This window comes from Ovis aries, chromosome X (assembly GCF_016772045.2).
Source record: "Ovis aries strain OAR_USU_Benz2616 breed Rambouillet chromosome X, ARS-UI_Ramb_v3.0, whole genome shotgun sequence".
Lineage (NCBI taxonomy): Eukaryota > Metazoa > Chordata > Mammalia > Artiodactyla > Bovidae > Ovis > Ovis aries.
The window spans coordinates 51919125-51943826 of record NC_056080.1 but is presented as its reverse complement, the minus strand read 5'-3'; the positions used below and the strand labels follow the sequence as shown (position 1 = coordinate 51943826).

The 24702-nt window shown below is 38.5% G+C and overlaps 1 protein-coding gene across 6 annotated transcripts in view; it reads left to right on the top strand.

Moving 5' to 3' along the window:
* The window catches only part of PHF8 (PHD finger protein 8), a 106745-nt gene that overhangs the window by 48958 nt on the left and 33085 nt on the right, over positions 1-24702 (top strand). For 2 of the 6 annotated variants that reach the window (XM_012106637.3, XM_060407811.1), the window contains exons 9-18: positions 7152-7239; positions 7601-7707; positions 9242-9333; positions 11662-11751; positions 13608-13910; positions 14674-14777; positions 19404-19582; positions 19867-19952; positions 20431-20564; positions 21174-21487. In XM_012106637.3, coding sequence (XP_011962027.1) covers positions 7152-7239; positions 7601-7707; positions 9242-9333; positions 11662-11751; positions 13608-13910; positions 14674-14777; positions 19404-19582; positions 19867-19952; positions 20431-20564; positions 21174-21487 — 1497 coding nt within the window. The remainder of the gene's footprint in view (positions 1-7151; positions 7240-7600; positions 7708-9241; positions 9334-11661; positions 11752-13607; positions 13911-14673; positions 14778-19403; positions 19583-19866; positions 19953-20430; positions 20565-21173; positions 21488-24702) is intronic. The other 4 variants (XM_042242187.1, XM_060407812.1, XM_042242186.1 and 1 more) reach the window with 3 other exon arrangements.

Here is a 24702-nt window from a genome sequence, read left to right as displayed (position 1 = left end):
TTTAATTAACATCCAATTTCCTTAAACTTTATTAGGCTATTCAAGTTATTTTTTGCTGGGTGAGTTGTAATAGTTTGTGCTTTCGGAGCAATTGGCCCATCTTATCTAAGTTGTCAAATTTATATGTGAAGAGTTGTTCATAGTATTTCTTATTATTCTTTTGATATCTTCTAAGTCTCTAGTGTACCCTCTTTTCATTCTTGATGTTAGTAATCTGTGAATTTCAATTTTGTTGAACGTTTAAAAGAATCGTCTGTTGTTTCATTGTGATTTTCAATGTAGTCTTTCTGTTTTCAATTTCATTGATTTCTGCTTTTATCTTTTTTCCTTCTTTCTGCTTACTTTGGGTTTATTTTGCTCTCCTTTTTTTCAGTCTCGAGACAATAGCTTAGATTATTGACTTAAGATTTTTCTTCACTTTTAATGTATTTAGTGCAATAAATTTCCCCCTCAGAACTGATTTAGCTATGTCACATATTTTGATATGTTGTAGTTTTCATTTTGTTAGATGTGCTTTTTTAAAAGAAATTTATTTATTTATTTGGCTGTGCTGGGTCTTAGTTGTGGCATGTGGGGATGTAGTTTCCTGACTGGGGATCAGCCCAGGCCCCCAGCAGTGGGAGCACAGAGTCTTAGCCACTGGACCACCAGGAAAGTCCCCTAAATGTGCTTTCTAAAAAGTTGAGATATAATGCACATACCATTAAAATTACCGTATTGTTAAAGGGTACAATTCAGGTTTTCATCAAGTTGTACAAGCATCAGCACTAATACCAGAAAGTTTTCATCACTTAAAAAAAAAAGAAACCTTGTACCTATTAGCAGTCACTCCCCATTCCTTCTCCTCGCCAGCCCCTATCAGCTACTTTTGTACTTTTCTTTGTATATGAATTTTCCTTTTCTGAATAGTTCATGTAAATGGAATCATGCAGTGTGTGGTCTTTTATGTCTGGATTCTGTCATCCAGCATATCAAGGTTCATCCATGTTATAGCATTTATCAATACTTCATTCTTTAAATGGCTGAAAAGTACTCCATTTGTAAGGATACACCACATTTTGTTTATCCATTCATCATTTTATAGACATCTGGGTTTTTTTCGCCTTTTGCCTATTATGAATAGTGCTGGTATGAACATTCATGTACAAGTTATTGTGTTAACAGATATTATATTTTCAGTTATCTTGGGTATATCTACTTAGGAAAGGGATTGCTGAGTCATATGGTAACTCTGTGTTTAACTTCTTAAGGAATTGCCAAACTATTTTTTAAAGCAGCTGCATTTTACATTTCCACCAGTGATTTATGAGGATCTCAGTTTTTCCACATCCTTCCCAACACTTGTTTTTGCTTATCTTTATGATTATAACCATTCTGGTGGTGTGAAGTAGTAGCTCACTGAGATTTTTATTTTGTGTTTCTTTAATGGCTATTGATTTTAAACATTTTTCCATGTGCTTATTGGATGTTTATATATTTTTTTAAAGAAATATCTATTCAAAACTTTTGCCCATTCTTTAATTAGGTAATTTATCTTTCTATTGTTGAATTGTAAGAATTCTTTATGTATTTTGGATTAGACTTTTATCAGATGTATGATTTGCAAATACTTTCACTTATTCTCGGGATTATCTCTTCACTTTCTTGCTATTGGTCTGTGAAGCACAAAAATCCAGTTTATCTATTTTTTTCTTTGCTTGTACTTGGTATTATATCTAAGATACCGTTGCCTAATTCAGAGTTATGAAGAGTAACACCTGTGTTTTCTTCTTCGTTCTTACATTTATGCCTTTCATCCATTTCAATTTAATTTTTGTGTATGGTGTGAGATATGGGTCCAATTTCATTCCTTTGCGTGTGGATATCCATATGTCCTGGAACAATTTGAAAAGACCATTCTTTCCCCATTGAATTGTCTTGACACTTTTGTCAAAATTCAGTTGACTATACAAAACACTCCCCCATCAGTATTTATATTGATTGCTCAGACCTAATTTAAAAAGTCCATGACCCTTATTTGTACACTGTTAATCAAGTCATTAATGTAGTATAAGTTATCTGTGAAATGAGTCTTTGATCTTTCATAGAGAGAATTCTTTTTGCATTTAAAACAAATTCACATTTTTTGTAAAAGTCACTGTTTTGAGCACATTTCTTTGAAAAATGTTGATGGTTTTGTAATTATTTATTTTCTTAGATTTCTTTCGCACTACAGTTTTTAGGATCCTTTTGAAATAGTGTGACTACTACCTTTTGCAGCATGAATGGTAGTAAATGGTCTTAAGTTCTTAACAACAAATAGATTTCTCTAGAGAGACCAAAATGGTGACTAATCAGTTTTTCTTATGCCCCCTAAAAAGTGGCTCTGCTTCAGCAGATACTTGCCAGTTTTTAATTTATCCATGACTTCTCACCCTACCCCACTCCCATATACCTCCTAACATCAGCTGTCTTGTTTCATCACTTCTCTGGGGTTCAGTGTGCAGTGAGCAATTTTTGTGTCAGAAATCCCTTGTCATAACAAATAGATTTAACAAACTCAACTTATGTAAAGCTACCTGTGTTCTCTTCATATATCTGTAAAAAGATATCCCTAATTGATTATATGTAGTATAAGAATAGTTGAAGATAGACCAGAAAGACTATCTGTGAATTAATTATCCTGCCTATGTAGAAGAACAGTGATCACTGAAGAAAACTAATTAGTTGTTACTAGCCAGTTTAACTTATTCAAAGCCTCTGTTATTTTATTGCATACTAAACTAGTGAATTAGTTGGAGAAGGCAATGGCACCCCACTCCAGTACTCTTGCCTGGAAAATCCCATGGACGGAGGAGCCTGGTAGGCTGCAGTCCGTGGGGTCGCGAAGAGTCGGACACAACTGAGCGACTTCACTTTGACTTTTCACTTTCATGCATTGGAGAAGGAAATGGCAACCCACTCCAGTATTCTTGCCTAGAGACTCCCAGGGATGGGGGAGCCTGGTGGGCTGCAATCTATGGGATCGCACAGTCAGACATGACTGAAGCGACTTAGCAGCAGCAGCATAGACCATATGTTGGTTTATTTCTGAACTTTGAATTCTATTCCATTGATCTATATGTCTGTCTTTATGACAGTATCACACTGTCTGTTACTGTACATTTGTAGTAAGTTTGAAATTGGAAAGTATCAGCCTTCCAACTTTGTATTTCACCTTTAATTTCCATATAAATTTTTTAGCTTCAGATTTTGTATAGTTTTTTTTAGTGTTGGCTCTAGTTTTATATGTGTGAATATATATGTGTATACATGTATACACATATGTATATGTACACGTATAGATAAATATGTACATGTGTTTACATGTGTAAATATGTCCATATCTATATATGTATATACTTACATACATATATGAATCTTACCACAGTAAGATGTCTACTGGTATTGACATTTTAATTGACATTTTACCAGTTTGAGGAAAGGGTTCAAACCTTACCTCTTTTCACATCTCTTTACCTTTTATAATGTATTTGCCTTAAATATTTCCTCTGCATACATTAGATCCACATCACATCATGTTTTAATTTTTGTTTCAACTGTCAAACATAATTTCAGTACCCATATAGCAAGAAAGTCTGTTGTTTTTACCTGTATTTTTACTCTTCCATTGTTCTTCCTTCTTGGTGTTCCAGGATTCCTTCTCTTATTTCCCCTCTGTTTAGAGTTTCAGGGTAGGTCTGCTGCCAATAGATTATCTTAGTTTTCCTTCATCTGTAAATGTCTTGATTTCCCTTTCACTCCTGAAAGATATTTTTGCTGGATATAGAATTTAGGGTTGATAGTTATTTTCTTTTAGTACTTTAATGTTGTGCTGCTTCCTTCTAGCTTCTATATGAAAAGATTTTGACTATCCTTCAAATTATTTTTTCTCCTGTATGTGTTATTTCTTGCTACTTTCAATATTTTTTCTTTTTTATTTAGTTTCTCAGCAATTTGACAATAATATGTGGATTTCTTTGGGTTTATACTATTATGTGTTCACTGAGCTTCTTGAATGTGTAGGTTTATGTCTTTTGTCATATTAGCAAAGTTTTTAGATATTATTTCTTCAGATACTTTTTCAGCCCCACACTCTAACTTTTCTTCTGGGTCTTTGATGATACGAATATAACACATTTTGCTGTAGTCTCACAGGTTCCTGAGACTTTTTTTCTGTCCCATTGCGTGGTTCTTTGTTTTTTGGTCTTTTAAAAAATTTTTACTGACATATAGTTGATTTACAGTGTTTCAGGTATACAGCAAAATGATTCAATTTTACATATATATATCTTTTTTAGATTATTTTCCTTTATAGTTTATTATAAGATATTAATATAGTTCCCTGTGCTATACATATACAGTAGGTTCCTTGTTGGGTTCCTGAGTTTATTTTTCACTCAGTCTGTTTCCTTTCTCTTGTTCATGTTGGGTGCTTTCTGTTGCCCTGTTTTAAAATTCTCTGATTCTTTTCTTTATTGTCTTCATTCTTCTGTTGAATCCATTGTTTCATTATATATTTCAGATGAAGTATTTTTTTAGTTCTATAATTTCCATTTGCTTATTTGTGGATTCTCTCTCTACTTCTTTTGCTTGTTTCCAGCATGTTTGTAATTGTTTATTGAAGCATTTTTATGATGATTCCTTTAAAATTCATGTCATATAATTCTAACATCTTTGTCTAACATTATATTGTATAATTCTGGACTTTTCTGTTACTCAGATCTATTTGTTTATTCTTATATTGATTTGATTACATTGGTTTTATAGAATGTTTAAGGCAAGTCACACACACCCACCCCCATACCCATCTGCTTTCCTCTTTTATAGTTTTCTATTCCCAGGCATTTATTTACCCATCTTTAAATTCTTTGCTGAGTTTTAACATGGTTTGTTTTTTTTTTTACACTGGACACTTGGTAACTGGTAAATTGAACTTGTCTACCAGAGATTTGAGTTGAATTCATTTGTTTCTTGGTAGATACTCCCACAACTGGGGGAATCTGCTTAGTTCTAGAAGCATTTCATGTTTACTGTCTGCCCCAACATTGTGCTAGGTGCTAGAGATTAAAGATGTATAGGCCATTTCAGTATAATGTTCTAATAGACACAATAGAGGTATTCACCAGAAGTTTGGGGAGCACAGAGAAGAACACTTAGTCTGGCCAGAAGTTTGTGACAATCTTCTCAGAAGAGTGACACCTGAAGGGTAAGTGGCTACTGATAAAGGAAATAAAGGTATAAAAGACCTCTCAGATTAGGGAAAGACATAAGCAAAGCAAAGATGTGTGAAGCAGTTTATGAATACTAGAGCCTAAAGACCAAAGGCTGGGAGCAGATGAAGCTGAAAAGATTGGCAGGCTGAACTTACTTCAGAGGCAACTGGGGACTATTAAAGATTTATTTGTTCAATTTCTCATGAAATATTTTAGATGAAGCAAAAGATATAAAGAATAATATAGTGAACATTTATGTGTTTATAACTTAACTAAAAATATAATATGTTACAAACATATTTGAAGCCTTCTATATATCTCCCCTCAATTTCCCATTCTGCCCTCTCAGAGCTAGCCATTGTCCTAAAGTTGATGATATTATTCTCCTGCATTTTTATCCCTTTATTACATAGGTAATGCCTTAGTAAGCAACTAAGCAGTGTATAGTATTGTTTTACATGTTTTTTGGTGGGGGGGAGGGGGTGTGGTCTTAACCTGCAGTTACTAGAGAAGTCTCTGTTTTACATATTTTTGTTATATAAATAGAATCATATTACATATATTTTTCTCTGAACATTATAATTGTGAGATCCTGTTGATAGGTGTGGCTATTGCTCATTCATTTTACTTGCTTTCTATTATTCCACTCTACAGCAATTTACCTATTCTCCTGTGGATGTACATTTCATTTAAGAGTTTCAAGCAAGAGATGATATGGGCAGATTTGTATTTTGGATATATCACTTAGGATTGGGATTTGGAAGATAGACTTCAGAGATCAAGATTGTTGTGGAGCAGTAGTTTACAAACACTTGGGACTCTAGCTCTCTTTATACCCTTAAGTATTATTGAGGATCCCAAAGAACTTTTATTTATGTGGTTTATATGTATTAATATTTACCAAATTATAAATTAAAACTGATTATTTAAAAATATTTATTAGTTCATTGAGAAAACAAGAATAAACCCATTATATGTTAGCATAAGTAACCATTTTTATGAAAAATAACTATTTTCAAACTAAAAATTTAGTTAAAAGGTTGACCTTCACATTTCTTCAAATCTTTTTAATGTTTGGGTTAATAGAAAACTTAAGGCCCTCAAATCTGCCTCTGCGTGTTATGATATCATGTCCTATACCCTTTGAAAAACTCTACTGTATACCTATGAGAGAATGAGAATTAAAAAGACAAATAGCATCCTAGTATTATTATGAACATAGTTTTGACCTTGCATATGCTCTGAAAGAGGCTCTAGGAGCCCCAGGATTCCCTGTATCACCTCTTAAAGAACCATTGGTGTTAGAGGAGACAGTTTGGAGGCTGTTATAAGCAGCATAAGTAAGAAATAATGAGGGCTCTGAACCAAACCATTAGTAGGTTGGATGGATGAACAGTAGAAGAGGAGATGAATATGAGATTTAAGAAGGAAAATCAGGAGGTCCTAGAAAGCAGTATAGGGTCAAGGGCAAGGAAAATAATTTAGTTTCAGCTAGGTATATTCTTCACAATCAACCTGTGAAGTGGATATTTAGCTAGAAAATGGCAGGATTTGAACCCATGTCTAACACAAAAGCTCTTTGTTTTACTTAGGACAGAGTTCAAAGAGGTAGTCATAGCAAGGAGATGATGCCTTTCTTAGTGATAAGAGAGAAGATAGGTGAGGCACCAAAGAGATTTTGAAGTACAGAGAGGGGGATGTAGAAGGAGTTTATTAACCCCATAGATTGGTCCAGGGTTATAATGATGGCAGACTTGGCGTGGATGGGTGTTGGGAATGTGGAGGAACCTAGAATATTCTGAGTTACTTCCAGACTGGATTCTCCAAGGTATTGTGTTTGAGCTGAGTGGGCAGTGGAGATGTCCAAAGGAAGAAAGGCCCTCTGCCAGCTATGATTTTTGCCTTGTTACACTGCAGGATGGATTCATGCTGTGCTGACCCCCGTGGACTGCCTTGCCTTTGGAGGGAATTTCTTACACAGCCTTAATATTGAAATGCAACTCAAGTGAGTCCTGAAGCTCTGGTGATCCCAAGCTGGCCATTTCCATCTGCTGGAGTCCTTGAGTTCTCCCCTTGTAGGGAGAGAACAGCATAGAAGGAGGCGAGATGATCATAAAGGAATGGATGTTGGTTCCTAATGATGTTCAGTGGAAGATGAATACCTCTTCCTCACTTAGCAGTCATGTGACTATCAAGTCACATAATCTTTGAGCTCAAATTTCCTAACCCATAAAATAAAGTCTTAAAGGATAGTTGTGAGGATTAGAGATAATGGATACAAAGCATCCAGAACAATACCTGATACATAGTAGGTGCCCAGTAAACAGTATCCTCATCATTGTTATTGTTGTAACTACTTCCTCCAGAGCCTATGAAATTGAGAAGCGGTTGAGCACAGCAGACCTCTTCAAGTTCCCCAACTTTGAGACCATCTGTTGGTATGTGGGAAAGCACATCCTGGACATTTTTCGAGGTATGGAGCCCTTTGCCAACTGTCCTTTTTGCCCTGTTCTCATAACCAACACCTCAATCAAGATACAGTACTATTCTATCACCACAAAAATCTCTGTAGTGCTACCCCTTTATAATCTCACCCACTCTCTCCTGTTGAACTATCCATAACTTTAGGAAACCACTGATCTGTTTTTCTTCTCTCTAATTTTGTCATTTCAAGAATGTTATAAAAATGGAACCAAATGTTGTGATCTTTTGAAATTGGCTTTTTACTAAGTATAACGTAGGGTAAGGGATGGATTTTAAATATCTTATTTAATAAAAGGAGCTGAGAAAATTGGATCACAGTAAAAGTATTCCTATTCTTAAAATAAGAAACTCAATCTGAATAGTGTCAGAGTTCTCTGGATATCCCTCCCTTGGGGACAAGGCCCAGTCCTATGCTGACCTCATTGGTTTGGTCTTGGATATCAGCCCAAGTAGAAGCCAACCTCCTGGGTTTCTTCTTTCCTGGTTTGCTCTGAAATAGAGTGGCTCCCTTACTCAGACCTGAGATTTCCCAAATGACTTGGCCAGGAAGAGTTACAAAAAAACCTCAGAGGCCAGTGAGTATAGTCTCTTATGCAATACCTCAAGCCCTTATTCTGCCACCTAGATAGACTGTCATGTAAGTGTTCATTCAGGGGCTAGATGACTAACTGCTTATTATCTGTTCTGAACAGCTTCAGTTCAGTTCAGTCGCTCAGTTGTGTCCGACTCTTTGCCACCCCATGAATCGCAGCACGCCAGGCCTCCCTGTCCATCACCAATTCCCGGAGTTCACTCAGACTCACATCCATCGAGTCAGTGATGCCATCCAGCCATCTCATCCTCTGTCGTCCCCTTTTCTTCCTGCCCCCAATCCCTCCCAGCATCAGAGTCTTTTCCAATGAGTCAACTCTTTGCATGAGGTGGCCAAAGTACCAGAGTTTCAGCTTCAGCATCATTCTTTCCAAAGAAATCCCAGGGCTGATCTCCTTCAGAATGGACTGGTTGGATCTCCTTGCAACTTAGTTCTGTAGAAAATTCTTTATTGAGCCTAAATTTGGATGTTTGTTATAATCTCCTCCTGGAGTAACTCAGAACAAGGCATTAATGGCTCTTCAGATCTGAAGAGCCATCTGTGTAGGTGGCAATTGTGGTCCTCTTGAGTGTTTTGAAACCCAAGAGGCAGAGTAGTGTAGAAGGAAGACTGGTGTCAGATTCTGACAGTCGTGGTTTCAGTCTTGGCTTTGTCACTTACCAGGTGTGGCCTTTGTATTCTTTGCCTCTCTGGGCCTTATCTTCTGAACTATAAAATGAAGGTGATTATCTGGCTTACAGGGTTGGGTATAGGGTTCAATGAGATAGTAGATGTCAAGGTATTCATAAAATGAACACCATTATAAGAACTGAGATCTAGAGTTAAGCTCAGAACCTTGAACATTTTCTCTGGTTGCCTGAAAAAAAGTAAAAAGTCCTTCACTTCCCTGCATGGTTTCTTTGACACTCTACCTTCCTCTTTCCCCCTGTAGGTTTGCGAGAAAACAGGAGACACCCTGCCTCCTACCTGGTCCATGGTGGTAAAGCCCTGAACTTGGCCTTTAGAGCCTGGACAAAGAAAGAAGTAAATATACTTATTTCTCTATCCACTTTAGAGGTCTACTGTCAGTAGGGACTGGCTTTGGAAAGATCTTCTGGGGAGGTAGAAAATACCAGGGAGTTTTGTGGGCTCCTGGCATTAGAGTGAAGGACAGAAGAGTATTAAGAAAGAAAAACTTCACCTGTAATTTTAACACTCACAGAGGGTATTAACATGTGGATATATTTTGTTCTGTTTTTTTGTAATATGTATTTTAATAACATGATTGCTATCACCCTGTACATATAATTTTGTATCTGAATTGATTGGTTTATCTTAATTTTTCTGTGTCACCAAGTTCTCCAAAAACATTGATAGTTACATGATATTCTTTTGCCGGGATGTACCATCCTTACCTAATGACTTGTTTACTGTTGCTTCCTTTTTATTTATTTATTTGGGGAATAGTTCTAGAAAATCATGCAGTAAATACCTATTTGCATTAGTCTTTGTCCTTCATCTCTTGATTGTTTCTTCAGGATAGATTCCTCGAAGAGCAATTGCTAAATCAAAGTATATGAAAAATGTAAGACTCTTGATGCATGCTGCCAAAATGGCTTTTCCATCTATCCAACTGAATACTAAACAGCTATAAAAGAGATTAAGGAAGCTGTCTATATACTGATTTGGGAAGACTTTTAGAATTTATCATGTAAAGGTGTCTAACTGTATGTATAGTGTGCTGCCTTATGTGTAAAGCAGGAGAGGGGGTAAGAACTATATTTGTATGTGCTTGTATTTGCCTGAAGACACAATCTGGAGGGATTCAGAAGAAAGTAATAAAAGTGGTTACCTGTTGGGGTGGGCTAGAGGGGCTGATGGCAAACAAAGTCTTTTCAATATATATCTTTTTATATTGTCTGTTTTTTGAGCTATGTGAATGGATTACCTACTCAAAATATTGGATTTATTAAAAAAAAAACAATTTTAAGAAATGCAAAAAGGAAATACCAATATATTCTTTTATACTTCTGATATTCTTATAGATTCCTTCCCCTGCATACAGTAGCATGAGGAGACTCTTCAGCCACTGAAGGCTTAATTTGCTCAATTTCCCCTTTTCCTGTTGACAGCCTTCCCCTCAAATATTCTTGCACTTCATGTTTTGGGCCTTCTCTTGCTCTCTGGACTCACCTGCACCTGGGCTTTAGCCTTTGATTCTGTTTTGCCACATCCCTCAGGTGTGGCTGCCTTGGTTTTCATTTCTGACTGTGCATCCCACCAGACCCTTCTCTGAAGTGAACTTCGATTGACTCTGTCTCAGGAATACCTTTAAGGGAGGGAGGAGGGTTGGTCCTAAGCACTCGTGTCCTGGGCTAGGATGGCCTCAAGGACCAAAGAATGGCCCCAGACAGTGTGACCAGAGGGAGCTGGAAGAGAGGAGGACATAGAACTGAGGAGCCCGCATTCATGGAAGAAAACTTTTGTGAAGTGCAAATGACTTCCATGAGAAGCACTTGCTCCTTCACCTTTCCAGAGCCCCTGGGCAGGGAGGAGGGAGCTGTCAGGGTTATCCAGTTGGGTCACATGGGTTCTCAGCCCCCATTGCTGCCCAGCCACCAAAATAAATTCCAGATGATTAAAAGAGTTAAACCATGGGAAGCAAGGAAGAAATGCTGAGGAATTTTTATCAGTACTCTTTGGATACAGATTTCAAGTCAAAACTGGTGGAAGAAATCACAGAGGAAAAGCTTGAGAGGTCTGTCTGCATAAAGATGTAAATAAAATCATTAATGAATTTAAAAAGAGATAACCAACAGGTCCCTTCCTGGGTTGCTGTTGGGCTAGCTGTGGGCCTATAGCTGCTCAGCACTGAGTTCTGTGCTCACAAGTGAAGAGGCTGGGTTCTTCCTGAGGTTCTTGACTTTCTGAGGAGTATGGTTAAAGCCCACAACTAAGTTCCTCACACCTCTTGACACTGTCCTTTATGTTTTGCAAATATTTCCTCCCAGTCAGTGGTTTGCCTTAACAATGTTTTTTTAATAAGTCTGATTTATCAGTTTTTCTTTTATGATTCATACTTTTTATGTCCTAAGAAATCTTTGCCTAACCTAAGATCACAAAGATTTTCTCCTCTGTTTCCTTCTAAAAGGTTTATAGTTTTAGTTATGGCATTTAGTTCTATAATCCATATTGAGTCTGTGTATATCTGATACAAAATATAGAATGAAGGTCTTTTCTTGCATGTGGATATCTGATCAGTCTAAGTACCATTTGTTAGACTACCCTTTCTCCATTTAATTGCCTTGGTAACTGTTGAAAATCAGTTGTTTCTTACGTGTGGATCTATTTCTCATGCCTTTTGTTTGACAGGCTCTGCCAGACCACGAGGATGAAATCCCGGAGACAGTGCGGACTGTTCAGCTCATTAAAGATCTGGCTAGGGAGATCCGCCTGGTGGAAGTAAGAAGCATGGGAACAGGGGAGGCATTTGAAAAGGGCTTAAGACTCAAGTGGCAGGTCAGGCTTTTGCAACTGGCGTGGGAGCTCGGGAAGGATTGAGAAGACCCCACCAAGGACCCTATTCATTCATTCAAATAATTATTATGTGCCTCAAGTATGCTACATGTTGGGCTAGGTGCTTAGGACACATAAGTAATTATAGTGCCTGCCCACAAAGAACTCACAATCTAGCAGAGTACCCTGGGCAAAGTTAACCTGTCTGAGCCTCAGTTTCCTCATCTCTAAAGTGGCTATAGCTAATAACTACTGAGGGATTGTTAAGAGGATTGAATAAGGTAGTATAGATTGAGCACAAAGTATAAGACTGGGCAGATAGTGGGTGTTCAATAAATTCTAATGGTGGGTCATGTGATTGTGGGTGGTGGAGGTCATAGTAGTAGTTGTTGTTATTAATATTTTTACTCAGTCTCTGCATTCTACAAAATGGCAGTTCTCCCGGGTTGAAGATGATTACAAAGCCATGTTTCAACAGGTGGCATATACCACGAGGCAGTGAGGTGTAGTGGTAAGAGACTCAGAGAAACTTGGGTTCTGGTTTCTGCTCTGTCACTTGCTAGAAGTTCAGGGCCTCAGTATCCTTATCTGTACAGTGGGGACAATACCACCTTTTCAGAGTTTTGTTATGATTAAGAGCTAATGTATGTAGAGCCCCTTGCACAGTGCCTGGCAGAGTAAGTACTCAATAAATGTGAGCCATTGTTGTTACTAGACTTTGCAGTGAAGAGAGAACTCAGTGTGGGCTGGTGAAGTAGCAGAGGCACCAGAGGAGAACTGGACTTGAAGTTTCAACTTTCTTTTAGCTCAGAAGCTGTAAGGTTCCATTTAGCACCCAGAATATAGGCACGAAACATGCTAAAGGGTGGTCAGAGTGTACTACTGGGAAGTTGGACTTCTAGCCTCACCATCATGTTCCACTGCCTGCACCATTACACCATGGCTTACGTTGCCCACCTCCTACCTAATTTTCTTCCACTTCCATCTGTCAGAATCCATCAGGGTTTACTTAAAATGCCTATCTTTTCTCTGGCTATGTAAGTTTTGTATACATGGAACTTTGGGCTGGTTGGAAGAGGACTTAGAGGTGGATGATATCTTTTTCACTGGCTTTCAAATGTTTTGAAGAAGTGAAATCCTTTTTTTCAAATGAAATCTTACATGGAAGCTCAATATACGCAACCAACTGAAGCATAGCTATTATGAATAAGTAGCAGTTATGAAGGTGGGAGGCTTAGAGCTCCACTTGCTTCCCTTATTTGCCTTCCACCTACCTCCAATCCCCAGGGAGGCTCTTCCCAAGAAGTTCAAAGAAGCCACAGAGCATCTTTGAAAACCTTATTTCCAGTCTGCTCTGTTAAATTTACAGCTGAGAAAACAGATCCCCAGAGTGATCAGAGCACTTACCCTTGGTCACAGAGCTAATGAGTAGCAGATTTAGAACTAGAAGCTCTCTTCTCTTAAATCCTGTAGTCCTTAGAGTTGGAACCACACATTTTAGTATTCAATTATTTTCTGTCTCATGTCAGCTGCTCTTGGAGTCTTTTCTCTCCAATTTTGATAGTAGTGCTGGGCTTTTTCTCTGCTCGTCTTCTTACTCGTCAATGGCTGGGTAAAGAAATGCCACCCGGTAAATTCTTGATGACTTATTGTGCAAAAACTAGGGTGTGCATAAGTGCCTATGTGGAGCATCTTAAGCCCCTTCATGGCAGTACCACCAGTGCCATGAACAGACCTCTGCTCTTAGTGTAGAGAGAACCCTTGAGTAAGCTCTAACCCATCATGTCCTAACACTCTTGTAGGATATCTTCCAACAGAACGTTGGGAAGACGAGCAATATCTTTGGGCTGCAGAGGATCTTCCCAGCCGGCTCCATTCCCTTAACCAGGCCAGCCCATTCCACTTCAGTATCCATGTCCAGGCTGTCACTGCCCTCCAAAAGTGGTTCAAAGAAGAAAGGCCTGAAGCCCAAGGAATTCTTCAAGAAGGCAGAGCGAAAGGGCAAGGAGAGCTCAGCCTTGGGGCCTGCTGGCCAATTGAGCTATAATCTCATGGATACATACAGTCATCAGGCACTGAAGACAGGCTCTTCCCAGAAAGCAAAGGTGGGTGCTGGCCAATGGGTTCAGCCCAACCCTTTTGGGTCCCTTGGAAGAGCAGAGTATCAAAAGGAAAAGCTCTCCTGTCTTCCCACCTCCCTTAGGGCCCCTGGTGTTTGGCTACCAGTCCCACTCATTTAACAGGCATTTATTGAGACCTTGTCTATGCTGGGCACTGTGATAGCTGCTGCAGACAATAACCCTCAAGAGGCCAACAGGCTAGTGAGAAAGATAGGCATAAAAAGAAATGAGTGCAATGAGATGTGGATGCCACAATTAAGGGTGAGTGTGGGACCCTGAGACACAGGGGAGGGGATGATTGTATCTGGGTAGGGATGATGGTCAGGAGCTCTTCTCAGAAAACATGACACTTGAGCTGATCTTGAAATACTAGGATAAAAATGATATTTGAGTACATGGTATATGAGTGGCAGGTTGGAGTCTTGAACAGATTTTTTAGAAAAGTCCTCCTCCAGGGCCCCACCTTGCTTAAAGATTGTGGTACCCTCCATGGGCATGTGAAAATGCTCCACCCTCCTTTTAAGAAACATGTTTTGCAAGATTGATAGGTTTCCCCTGAGCCAGCCATACATTCTCAACCTTCTGCTCTTGTGATCATTTGGGTTGGGGATGGGGGGACAGCATAGTTGAAGACCTTGGTTCAGGTGGTTTTGATAGTGAACTCTACCAGTAAAACCAGAGGGAACTGGTTATTCTGATTCACATGGGAGTTCCAGACAGGTGACAACTGAGCCTCCTCCTCCTGCAGTTCAACATCACTGGCACCTGCTTGAATGACTCAGATGATGACTCGCCAGACTTGGACCTCGATGGGAATGAGGGCCCGCTGGCCCTATTGATGTCTAATGGCAGGTGAGGTGGGAAGAAGAAGCAGAGATGCTGGGATTTTTGGTAGCAATATGCAAGGCATGGAATTGGGACCTGGGGCTGGGACATGGGTGAGGGAGGGACTGTACTTGGGGAAATACCCAGATATTATCAGAAAGCATTGCTTAGTACAGAGAACCACGGTAGTGCTGGGAGTGGGTAAGGGGAGAGGTCTGGAACTAATTGGCAATTCTGAGAAAAATTTTGTATAAGTTCTAGTAATTTCAGCAAGTCAGTGGATCAGAACTGTTGGCAAGAATAGGAAGTAGTATAGTATACTGGATAAGAGCATTAGTTTTTTATATACCTTTTGTGATTCAGTTTTTAGGAACTTATTTTGTAGAAATATTTGCCAGGTATGTAAAGAGAAATATTCAGTGTTCACTATATCATTGTAATAGTAAATAGTTGGAAGCGTTCATTAATAAGGGTTGGATAAATTATGGTACATCTATGGAATAGAATACTGTGTAACTTAAAAAGAATGAGTTTAGTAGCTATTGATGTGAAAAGATTTCCAAGATACATTTTAAGTGAAAAAATCAGGTTGCAAGATAATATATGGGAATAGTTCATTTTAATTTTTTAAAAAGGCATGTATGCATATGTGTGTATGTAAAAAAGTAATGTACAGTCTTTTATATTTATTTATTTGGCTGTATTGGATCTTAGTTGCAGCATGTGGGATCTCCGTTGCATCATGTAGCATCTTTGGTTGGGGAACAGCGACTCAGTAGTTATGATGTGCAGGCTCTGTGGTTGTGTCCTATGGGCTCCAGAGCATGCGGGTGTCAGTAGTTGCAGCATGTATGCTGTCAAGTTGAGACACACAGGCTCCAGGGCTCATGGGCTCAGTAGTTGTGGCATGTGGCATGTGGCTTTGTGGCATGTAGAATCTTAGTTCCTGACCAGGGATTGAATTCCCTACATTGCAAGGTGGATTCTTAACCACTGGGCAACCAGGGAAGTCCCTTGACTTTATTTTTAATTTAACTTGTTAAAAGAGGTTTAAAATGTATGCAGTTTAAAATTCAATAAGTGTGAAAGAATACATATGAAAAAATTTTGCTCCCACCCTTCTCTGTTCTCCAGTTTTCCTCTGCACACATGGAAGACCAATGTCAGTGCTTTCCTTCCAGAGATGTTTATACACATTCACGCAAATAAATATATCAATATTTGTTATATATTTTATGCTTGTCACACCAAACTTGTAACAGTAGTTATCTCTGGAAAGTAGGATAGGGGAGGCAAGAGAGGAAATTTTCACTTCAAAAGCATTTGAATTTTGTACAGTGAATATATATTAGTTTTCTTAAAATAATTTTTAGCAGACTGTTTTCTAAAAGAATAAAAGCACATTTTAACAAAAAACTTGAGCTTGGGAATCAGACAATCCCGAATTTGAATCCCAGCTCTGACACATATTCCCTATGGCAAGCTAATTAACATATCTGCATCTCTCTGTCTTCATTTTATCTGTTCTATAGGTAAAAATTATCTTAGGGTTGTTGGAGGACTAAATGAAGTAATGTATATAAAGTGCTCATTGCAGGTCCTGGCACATAGTAAATGTTTAATAAATGGTTGCTTTTACAAATATAATAATGAAGTTGAAAATGAAAGATGACAGTGGTGGTGATGATGATGATAGTTGTGGGTATGGCCAGAAGCTAACTAGGTTGTCAGAAATTCTCAAACATGTAGGGAGGCAGAGGAAGATGGTAAAAGTTATTTTCTGGACACTCAGTACACCAGACAGGAGCAGTCAAGAGCTAAGTATAGAGTATGAACAGTGTAGGAACACGAGGGACAAGGATACCTTAATAGCCTTTTTGTAGGAAAAGATTGTTTTCAGATCTCAAGGGTGAGTATAGTAAGTCTACCTGGCTGGGAAATACAGGAAAAGGGAGTGTGAAGGCAGGGCAGATTCTGAAAGCAGCAGAGCTGTCTTTGTGATTTGAGAACATAGTTTCTCAAGAATAAGATAGACTGAGCATTGCCTTTGTCTAGAACCTGTGGTTGGTCTGCTGGGGAAGAGAAAGTTGAGAGTCCTGAGGTTCCAGCCTGTAATGGTTTTTAAGGACATGAGATGTTTTCCCTTTCCTCATCAGTATTCCTTGTGCTGCTTCTAGTACTTCCTCCCACCTGCTAGAGGCTGCTGCTAAGTGAACCTAGGGAGTCCAGGTACAGTAATATTTACAGATGATATGATACTTATTATGTCTGATCTTTTCTCCAGAGTAGTGCCATGTTTTGTGGGAGCTGAGGTGCAAATGAAACAAGATTGGCTGTATGTTGATAATTGCTGAAACTTAGCTGGGTCCTCGGAGAAGGCAATGGCACCCCACTCCAGTACTCTTGCCTGGGAAATCCCATGGACGGAGGAGCCTGGTGGGCTGCAGTCCATGGGGTCGCTAAGGGTCGGACACGACTGAGCGACTTCACTTTCACTTTTCAGTTTCATACATTGGAGAAGGAAATGGCAACCCACTCCAGTGTTCTTGCCTGGAGAATCCCAGGGACGAGGGAGCCTGGTGGGCTGCCGTCTATGGGGTCACATAGAGTTGGACACGACTGAAGTGACTTAGCAGTAGCAGCTGGGTCCTAGATACATGGGAGTTTTTAATATTTTTTTATGTTTGACGTTTTTCATAGTTAGAAGTTAATAAAGATGAAGTTGAATAGCTACCATTTATTGAGCAGCTGCTCTGTGTCAGACTCTATGTTAGCAATTTACATACATTATTTAGCCCTTACAACAACCCTTAGGGGTAAGTGTTGTTATCCCTATTTTACTAATGTGGGAAAGTGAGACCCAGAGAACTATAAGATTAGCTATCATTGGGTCTCTTGTTATATGTCAGTCTCTACATTAGCTCATTAATCCTCCCAGCAACCCTTTGAGGTAGAAAACAGCTAATTCACTAAAAGCCAGTTCACCAAATGACTATTCGTTGAATGTATACTCACCAAAAACTTGTTTCTCTTGACTTATAAGGCTTATTTGAGCAGTTTGTACTGGTTAACATTGTTTACCATATGTGGTAGAATTATTAAGATTTAAGCTACTTTTGAGTTCTTTCTACTTTATATATTTTAACACATTTTTTGAGATATAGTTTACATATCATATAATTAACCTTTTTTAAGTGTATAATTAAATGACTCTTAGTAAATTTAAAGAATATGCAACTGTCACCACAATCCAATTTTGGAACATTTCTATCACATCAAATAGATCACTCATATCCACTTACATTCAGTCCTGGTTTTCTTCCCCAGACCCAGGCAACCAGTAATCTTTCTATCACTATGAATTTGCCTTTTTAGATACTTCATGTAAATGGAAGTCATTTATTTCCTATGTAAATATAGTCTCTTGTGTCTCTCTTCTTTCACTTAACATGTTTCTGAAGTTCATCCATAATGTAGACTGTATCATTAATTCATTCCTTTTTATTGCTGAATAGTATTTCATTGTGTGGATCTACCACATTTACTTTGTCCATTCTCTAGTTGATGGTCATTTGGATTGGTTATGCTTTTTGACTGTTACGAATAATGGTGCTTATGAGCATTTGTATGCTAGTTTTTGTGTGGACATGTTTTTGTTTCTCACTTAGGAATAAAATTTAGCTTTTTAAGTAACTGCCAAAATTTATCCCAAAGCATCTACCATTTTACACCCTCACTAGCAATTATGAGTTTTTCCATATATTAGCTAATGCTTATTATTGCCCATCTTTTTTATTATAGCCGTTCTGATGGATGTAAAGTGGTATCTTACTGTGGTTTTAATTTGCATTTCCCTAATGATGTTGAGCATCTTTTGGTGTGATTATTGGACATTTATGTATCAACTTTAGAGAAATGTCTGTTCAGATCTTTTGCTTACTTTCTAATTCATTTTGTCTTTGTTGTGTTCTAAGAGTTATTTAAATATTCTGGATTCACATCCTTTTCTAGATAAATGATTTACAAATATTTTCTCCCAGTCTGTGGCTGGTCTTTTCTTTTTCTTAATGGTATCTTTTGAAGCACAAATGTTTTGAATTTTACCTAATCCCAGGCCACAAGATATTTTCCTACATTTTCTTCTAGAAGTTTTATAGTTTTAGTTTTTACATTTAGATATGTGATCCATTTTTAGTTAATTTTTGTGTATGATATAAGGTAAGAGTTCACATTCATTTTTTTGCATGTGATATCCACTTATTTCAGCATCATTTGTTAAAAAGACTATTCTTTCTCCACTGAATTGCCTAAGCACCTTTGTCAGAAATCAGTTGACTATAAATTTAAGGATTTAGGTCTAGATTCACAGTTTTGTTCCATTCATTTTTATCCTTATGCCAATATCATATTACCTTGATTACTGTAGCTTTATAGTAAATTTTGAAATTGAGTAGTATAAGTCCTCCAACTTTGTTCTTTTTTGAAATTGTTTTGGCCATAGCCTTTGTATGCCCATATACATTTTAGTATCAGTTTATTAATCTCCACAAAACTAGATGGATTAGATAGGATTGCATTGAATCTATAGAACAATTTGGAGAGAATTGCCTTTGTGTGAGACTGTTTTTATGTTCTCCTTCACTTTCTCTCCAGTACCAAGAGGGTGAAGAACTTATCCAAGTCTCGGCGAGCCAAGATCGTGAAGAAGGCAGACAAGGCTAGGGTGGTGTCAGAACAGGTGATGGAGGATGAATTGGACTTGGATTCAGATGATGAACTGCAGATTGATGAGAGACTGGGAAAGGAGAAGGCGACCCTGATAATAAGACCAAGTGTGTACTTGTTCTATTTCTTTCTTGCCCTGCCCATTTCAGTTTGGTTTTGGTCCCTTCAGTAGACTCAAGACCTTAGGCCTAAGCTTGTTGACTTTCTGATTTACCAGCTCTGTAGGCTTTCTTTGCTCTAGAGATTAATTTATGAACTAATTCCTTACCTCCTTAAATTACTTATCTGTGGTCATTACTTTCAGGAAAATTAGTTTTATTCTCTTTCCCCTGGGTATTTGGCTCAGATACTAACCTTAGCTTCATGGTAAGTACATTCTATTGCTTTCTAGAATTTCCCCGAAAGTTGCCTCGTGCGAAGCCTTGCTCTGACCCCAATCGAGTTCGTGAACCAGGAGAAGTTGAGTTTGACATTGAGGTAGGAGCCTTCCCTGTTTCTTATCTTCTGCTTGTTCTGGTTACAGAACCAGAATATGATTTGTCATTTTAGTTGAGGTTGGGGGAGACATCCTATGCATTCAGTTCCTAAAATATTTATAAAGTGAAAGATTGTATGCTAAGTGCTCCTGAATATATAAATGGAAGATTATACTTTAGTTGAAATATTTTAAAAATCTTTAATATAGAGTAGACTAAAAGGCAGTGTGATGTAGCAGAAACAGTATCTGATTTGGAATATCTGATTGTGACTTTACATACATTAACTTCACTGAGCCTTAGTTTCCTTATCTGTAAAATGGGAGTTAGTACTTGCCTCACAAAGATGCTTCAGAGACTAAGATGAAAAAACAAATATTCTGCTTAGTGCTTGGTAGATACTTGGTGCTCAGAAGATATTAGTGTCAACCGTGTATTAGGGCCTGGGCAGCTGAGGTGATATCCCTTTTCTCCAACAGGAGGACTATACAACAGATGAGGACCTTGTAGAAGGGGTCGAAGGCAAGCTTGGAAATGGGAGTGGAGCCGGTGGAATTCTTGATCTGCTCAAGGCCAGCAGGCAGGTGGGGGGACCTGACTATGCTGCCCTCACGTGAGTACTAGCTTTGTTCTCCCCTTTCTAGGTGATCAGACAACACACACCCCCACCTGCCACCTTTGGCTAGGTCAGCCAATCAGTAGATATTAATTGAGTCATTTAAAGGGACAAAGAATTATATAGGGCATTTGGGCTGAAAGAGTAAAGTAGACATGAAATCTGTCCTGAGATATTTAAGATATGACTTAGAAAGGAGGTACAGATTTCAAGGACAGTGAGTTTGGGGTTCTTTGGAAATCAGAAGAGGCATGGAAGGAGAGCTGGGCCTTTTCTGGATCTTGTTTTTTTTTTTTTTTTCCTTAAAAAAAAAAAAAGAATGTGGCATGTGTGAATAGGAAGGGAGGTGCACCCTTGTTATTGCCACCTTGCCTGCTGTCTATGGAGAGATTTCAGTCAAGAAGGACTGGCCTTTTTATGGAAATAGTCTTTGATACTATTTTGATCTTTAATTTGGTTTCTTGTTTTTCACTTGGGATAATTCTCTCCTGCTTGTTCCTTTCTTGACCCAGGCAGCTCTTGTCCCTCCTCCCTGACTATTCTGATGACTAGTTTCCTCAGACAACTAGAGAAACTCCTTCAGCATTTCTTCTCTGTCCCTTACAGCGAGGCTCCTGCCTCTCCCAGCACTCAGGAGGCTATCCAAGGCATGCTGTGCATGGCCAACCTGCAGTCCTCATCATCCTCACCAGCTACCTCCAGCCTGCAGGCCTGGTGGACTGGGGGGCAGGACCGAAGCAGCACGAGCTCCAACAGTGGGCTAGGCACAGTGTCTAGCAGTCCTGCTTCCCAGCGCACCCCAGGGAAGCGCCCCATCAAGCGGCCAGCCTACTGGAAAACCGAAAGCGAGGAGGAAGAGGAGAATGCCAGTCTTGATGAACAGGACAGCTTGGGAGCATGCTTCAAGGATGCAGAGTATAGTAAGGGCAGCTGAGCACTGGAGTCAAGGCCAGGAGGGCTCCCCCCTAGCCCCAATCTCAATCCCAAATCCAGTCCAGGACAGTCTGTAGTGAGCAAAGGCCTGGCCATAAGCCTGATACTGTTTCTCTGTGCTGTATTTTCTTAGTCTGTAAAATGGGTGTGTCTCACAAGTTGATGTACAGACTACCTGGCACTGTGTCTTGCTTATGGGAGGCCCTCAAAAAATGATAGCTATTATAGGGACTTCCCTGGTGGTTCAGTGGTTAAGGCTCCATGCTCCCAATGCCGGGGGCCCGAGCTCAATCCCTGGTCAGGGAGTTAGATCTCACCTGCCACAACGAAGATCCAGTACAGCCAAATTTAAATAAATAATTTTTTAAATGGTAGCTATTATCCATTTTTAGCATTGTCCAGTTGTCACTGCAGGTGACTCTTTTTCCCTCTTGCCTATTATACTTCCATTTGTTGTTTAGTTGCTCAGTCATGTCCGACTCTTTGCGACCCCATGGACTGTAGCCTGCCAGGCTTTTCTGTCTGTGGGATTTCCCAGGCAAGAATACTGGAGTGGGTTGCCATTTCCTCCTCCAGCAGACTTTCCTAATCCAGGGATCGAATCCATGTCTCTTGCATTGGCAGGTGGATTCTTTATCATTGAGCCACAAGGGAAGCCCCTTTACTTCCATTACCTGTATCATTTGTGTTATGTGTTGTTCAGTTCATCTCTTGCAAAGGTATATGATGACTTTTTAGTGGGCTTTTCACATTTAATAGATGACTCCTTTTTTAAACTAAAATGTATTGAGTATGCAGTGTATAAAGCACTTTTTTTTTATAGTGCAACTGAGTTGTAGGTTTTCGTTTTAACATTATTTTAAAAAGTAATCCTTGTTGACCAAAAGTAGGACAGAGAAAGCAAAAATTCCCTTTGACTAACGTTCTCCCCTCTCTGAGGAAGTTATCCAGAGGTAACCTTTATTATCAGTGTGAAGTATACCTTTTAATTTTTTGTGTTTATACCCATTTGTAGACATAAATAGAGGTATAGTTTTGTTTTGTGTGTAGGTGGTTCTACAACTTGCTTGGATTTCTTTCAACATCAGTATGTAGAGGTCTACTTCCTCAATGCATTGAGACCTACCTGCGGCATAGTAGTCTGAAGCATAGGTGTACCATCATTTGTTTAACTGTCCCCTACTGGTTAACATTTAGGTTGTTTCTAATTTTTAGTGTTATGAAAATTCTTGTAAATAACCTTTTGTTTTCATGTGCCAGTTAGCATTTCTCTAAGGTAGCTAGACCTGCTGAGTTGAAGGGTATATACAAAATAAATGTTAATGGTGCTGAATTCCCTCCACAAAGGTCAGTATATGAGCAGTGTATGAGAAATACCTGTTTCTCTACAGCCTTACCAACAGTGGATGTTATCAGCCTTTTTAATTTTTGCCAATCTGATGGCAAAAACTGGTGTCACAGTTTGTTTTATATATTTACTGACTTCTCCTTATTCCTTTCCTGTGAATTAATTACTCAGTTATTCACTCATTTTTAGAATGTTAGTTTTTTTATTGATTTATGAGAATTCTTTATATATTCTCAATTTGTTGGAGTGTTTTTTATATATTTTGCAAATGTTGAAAAATATTTTAGTCTGTTGCTTGTATTTTAATTTTACTTATGGTATCTTTGTGTGTAGTAGATTTCAGTTTTTACAGAGTTGTCTTTATCAACATTTTGTATTTTATGTTTTGGTAAGAAAATTTCTTTTATTTTCACCTAAAAAGTATATAGAAGTTAAAATTTTAGTTTTTTTTTTTTTTTGGAATTAAGTTTTATGAATTGTGGGAGGTAAGAATCTAACTTATTATTTTCCACACGGATAGTCATTTGCCCCAATACCATTTATTGACTGGTTCATCAATTATCCCCTGATTTGAAGCTCTTCTTCTGTCTTAAACTAAATTTCCTTATATGTGTGGATTTCTTTCTTTCTTTCTTTTTTTTTTTAGGGGATGGGGTGTTGAGTGGCTTGTGGGATCTCAGTTCCCTGATCAGGGATTGAACCCATACTCTCATCAGTAAAAGCACAGAGTCCTAACCACTGGACTTCAAGGAATTCCCTGAATTTGTTTTTCTGCTCTATTCCCAGTTCTATTCCTAAATAGCTATATTACTTTGGGCAAGCTAAATAACTTCTCTGTGGTAATAGTACTTACCTCTTAGATTGTTGTGAGGAATAAATGAATCATACATAAAGCAATTAGAATATTGCCCAGCACATAATAAGTGCTGTGTGTTAGATGTTATTAATAATACTCTGTTCCATAAAACCAATTTGTCCATTCCTGTGGCACTACCTTATAGGTTAGTTACTACAGGCCTTGTGTCTGGTAGGGCAAATCCCCTCTGCAGAACTTGCTTTGGACCTGAGGAGAACAAGGATGTTCAGCAAGCCCATTATCTCTGGGTTGAACTGTGATTAGTCTTAATTTGTTGCCAAGTTTCCCTGGCTACTCATCCTACCTTTAGCAATCACGTTGACCAATAGGATTAGGGTTAGGGGAACTAACCTTAATAAGTTAGGCTTAGGGGAACTAACCTTAATAAGATTACCTTAAGTAATTCTTGCCCAGTTTGAACCAATTTGCATTTGCACCCAGTATTGTACTGGGTAATCAGTGGATCCTTTGTAGCCTTAAACTCTGCCTGGGCTTCTTTTAGAAGTAGGTTCTTGAGGGTATTTGCTCAAGATAGATAGCAACTTCATTAAATTAAAATCTGATCTAGAGCTTAATCATCAGCAGTCTTTGTTGTTAGTTTTAGACACAGGGAGAAGTGTCTTCACAACTTCTTCATGTGCACTTTCCACCATCCTCCTCGCCCACTGGCACTTAATTTTGTAGAAAACAAAGCCACCATTTGCCCTTCCTGATAGGAGGCACTATTGCAGGATTTTTAGCTTTTATATGTAGATCTTCATATATAGGTTTTCTCTGAAATGTGAGAAAACTTACCACTGATTGGTTAAAAACAACATGCCAGGGAAAATTGCTTTTGAACCAGTGCAACTTGTAGATGACATTGGTGTCATTCTGCCATTTACCTTTGAATAGTCACAAAACAGGCCATCTTGTCCTTTTGTCTTCAGACACGGTCTGTCTCTATTCAGGCTTTCTTGTGTATCTCTTCTTCAGTTTTTTACTATGTATTTTATTTT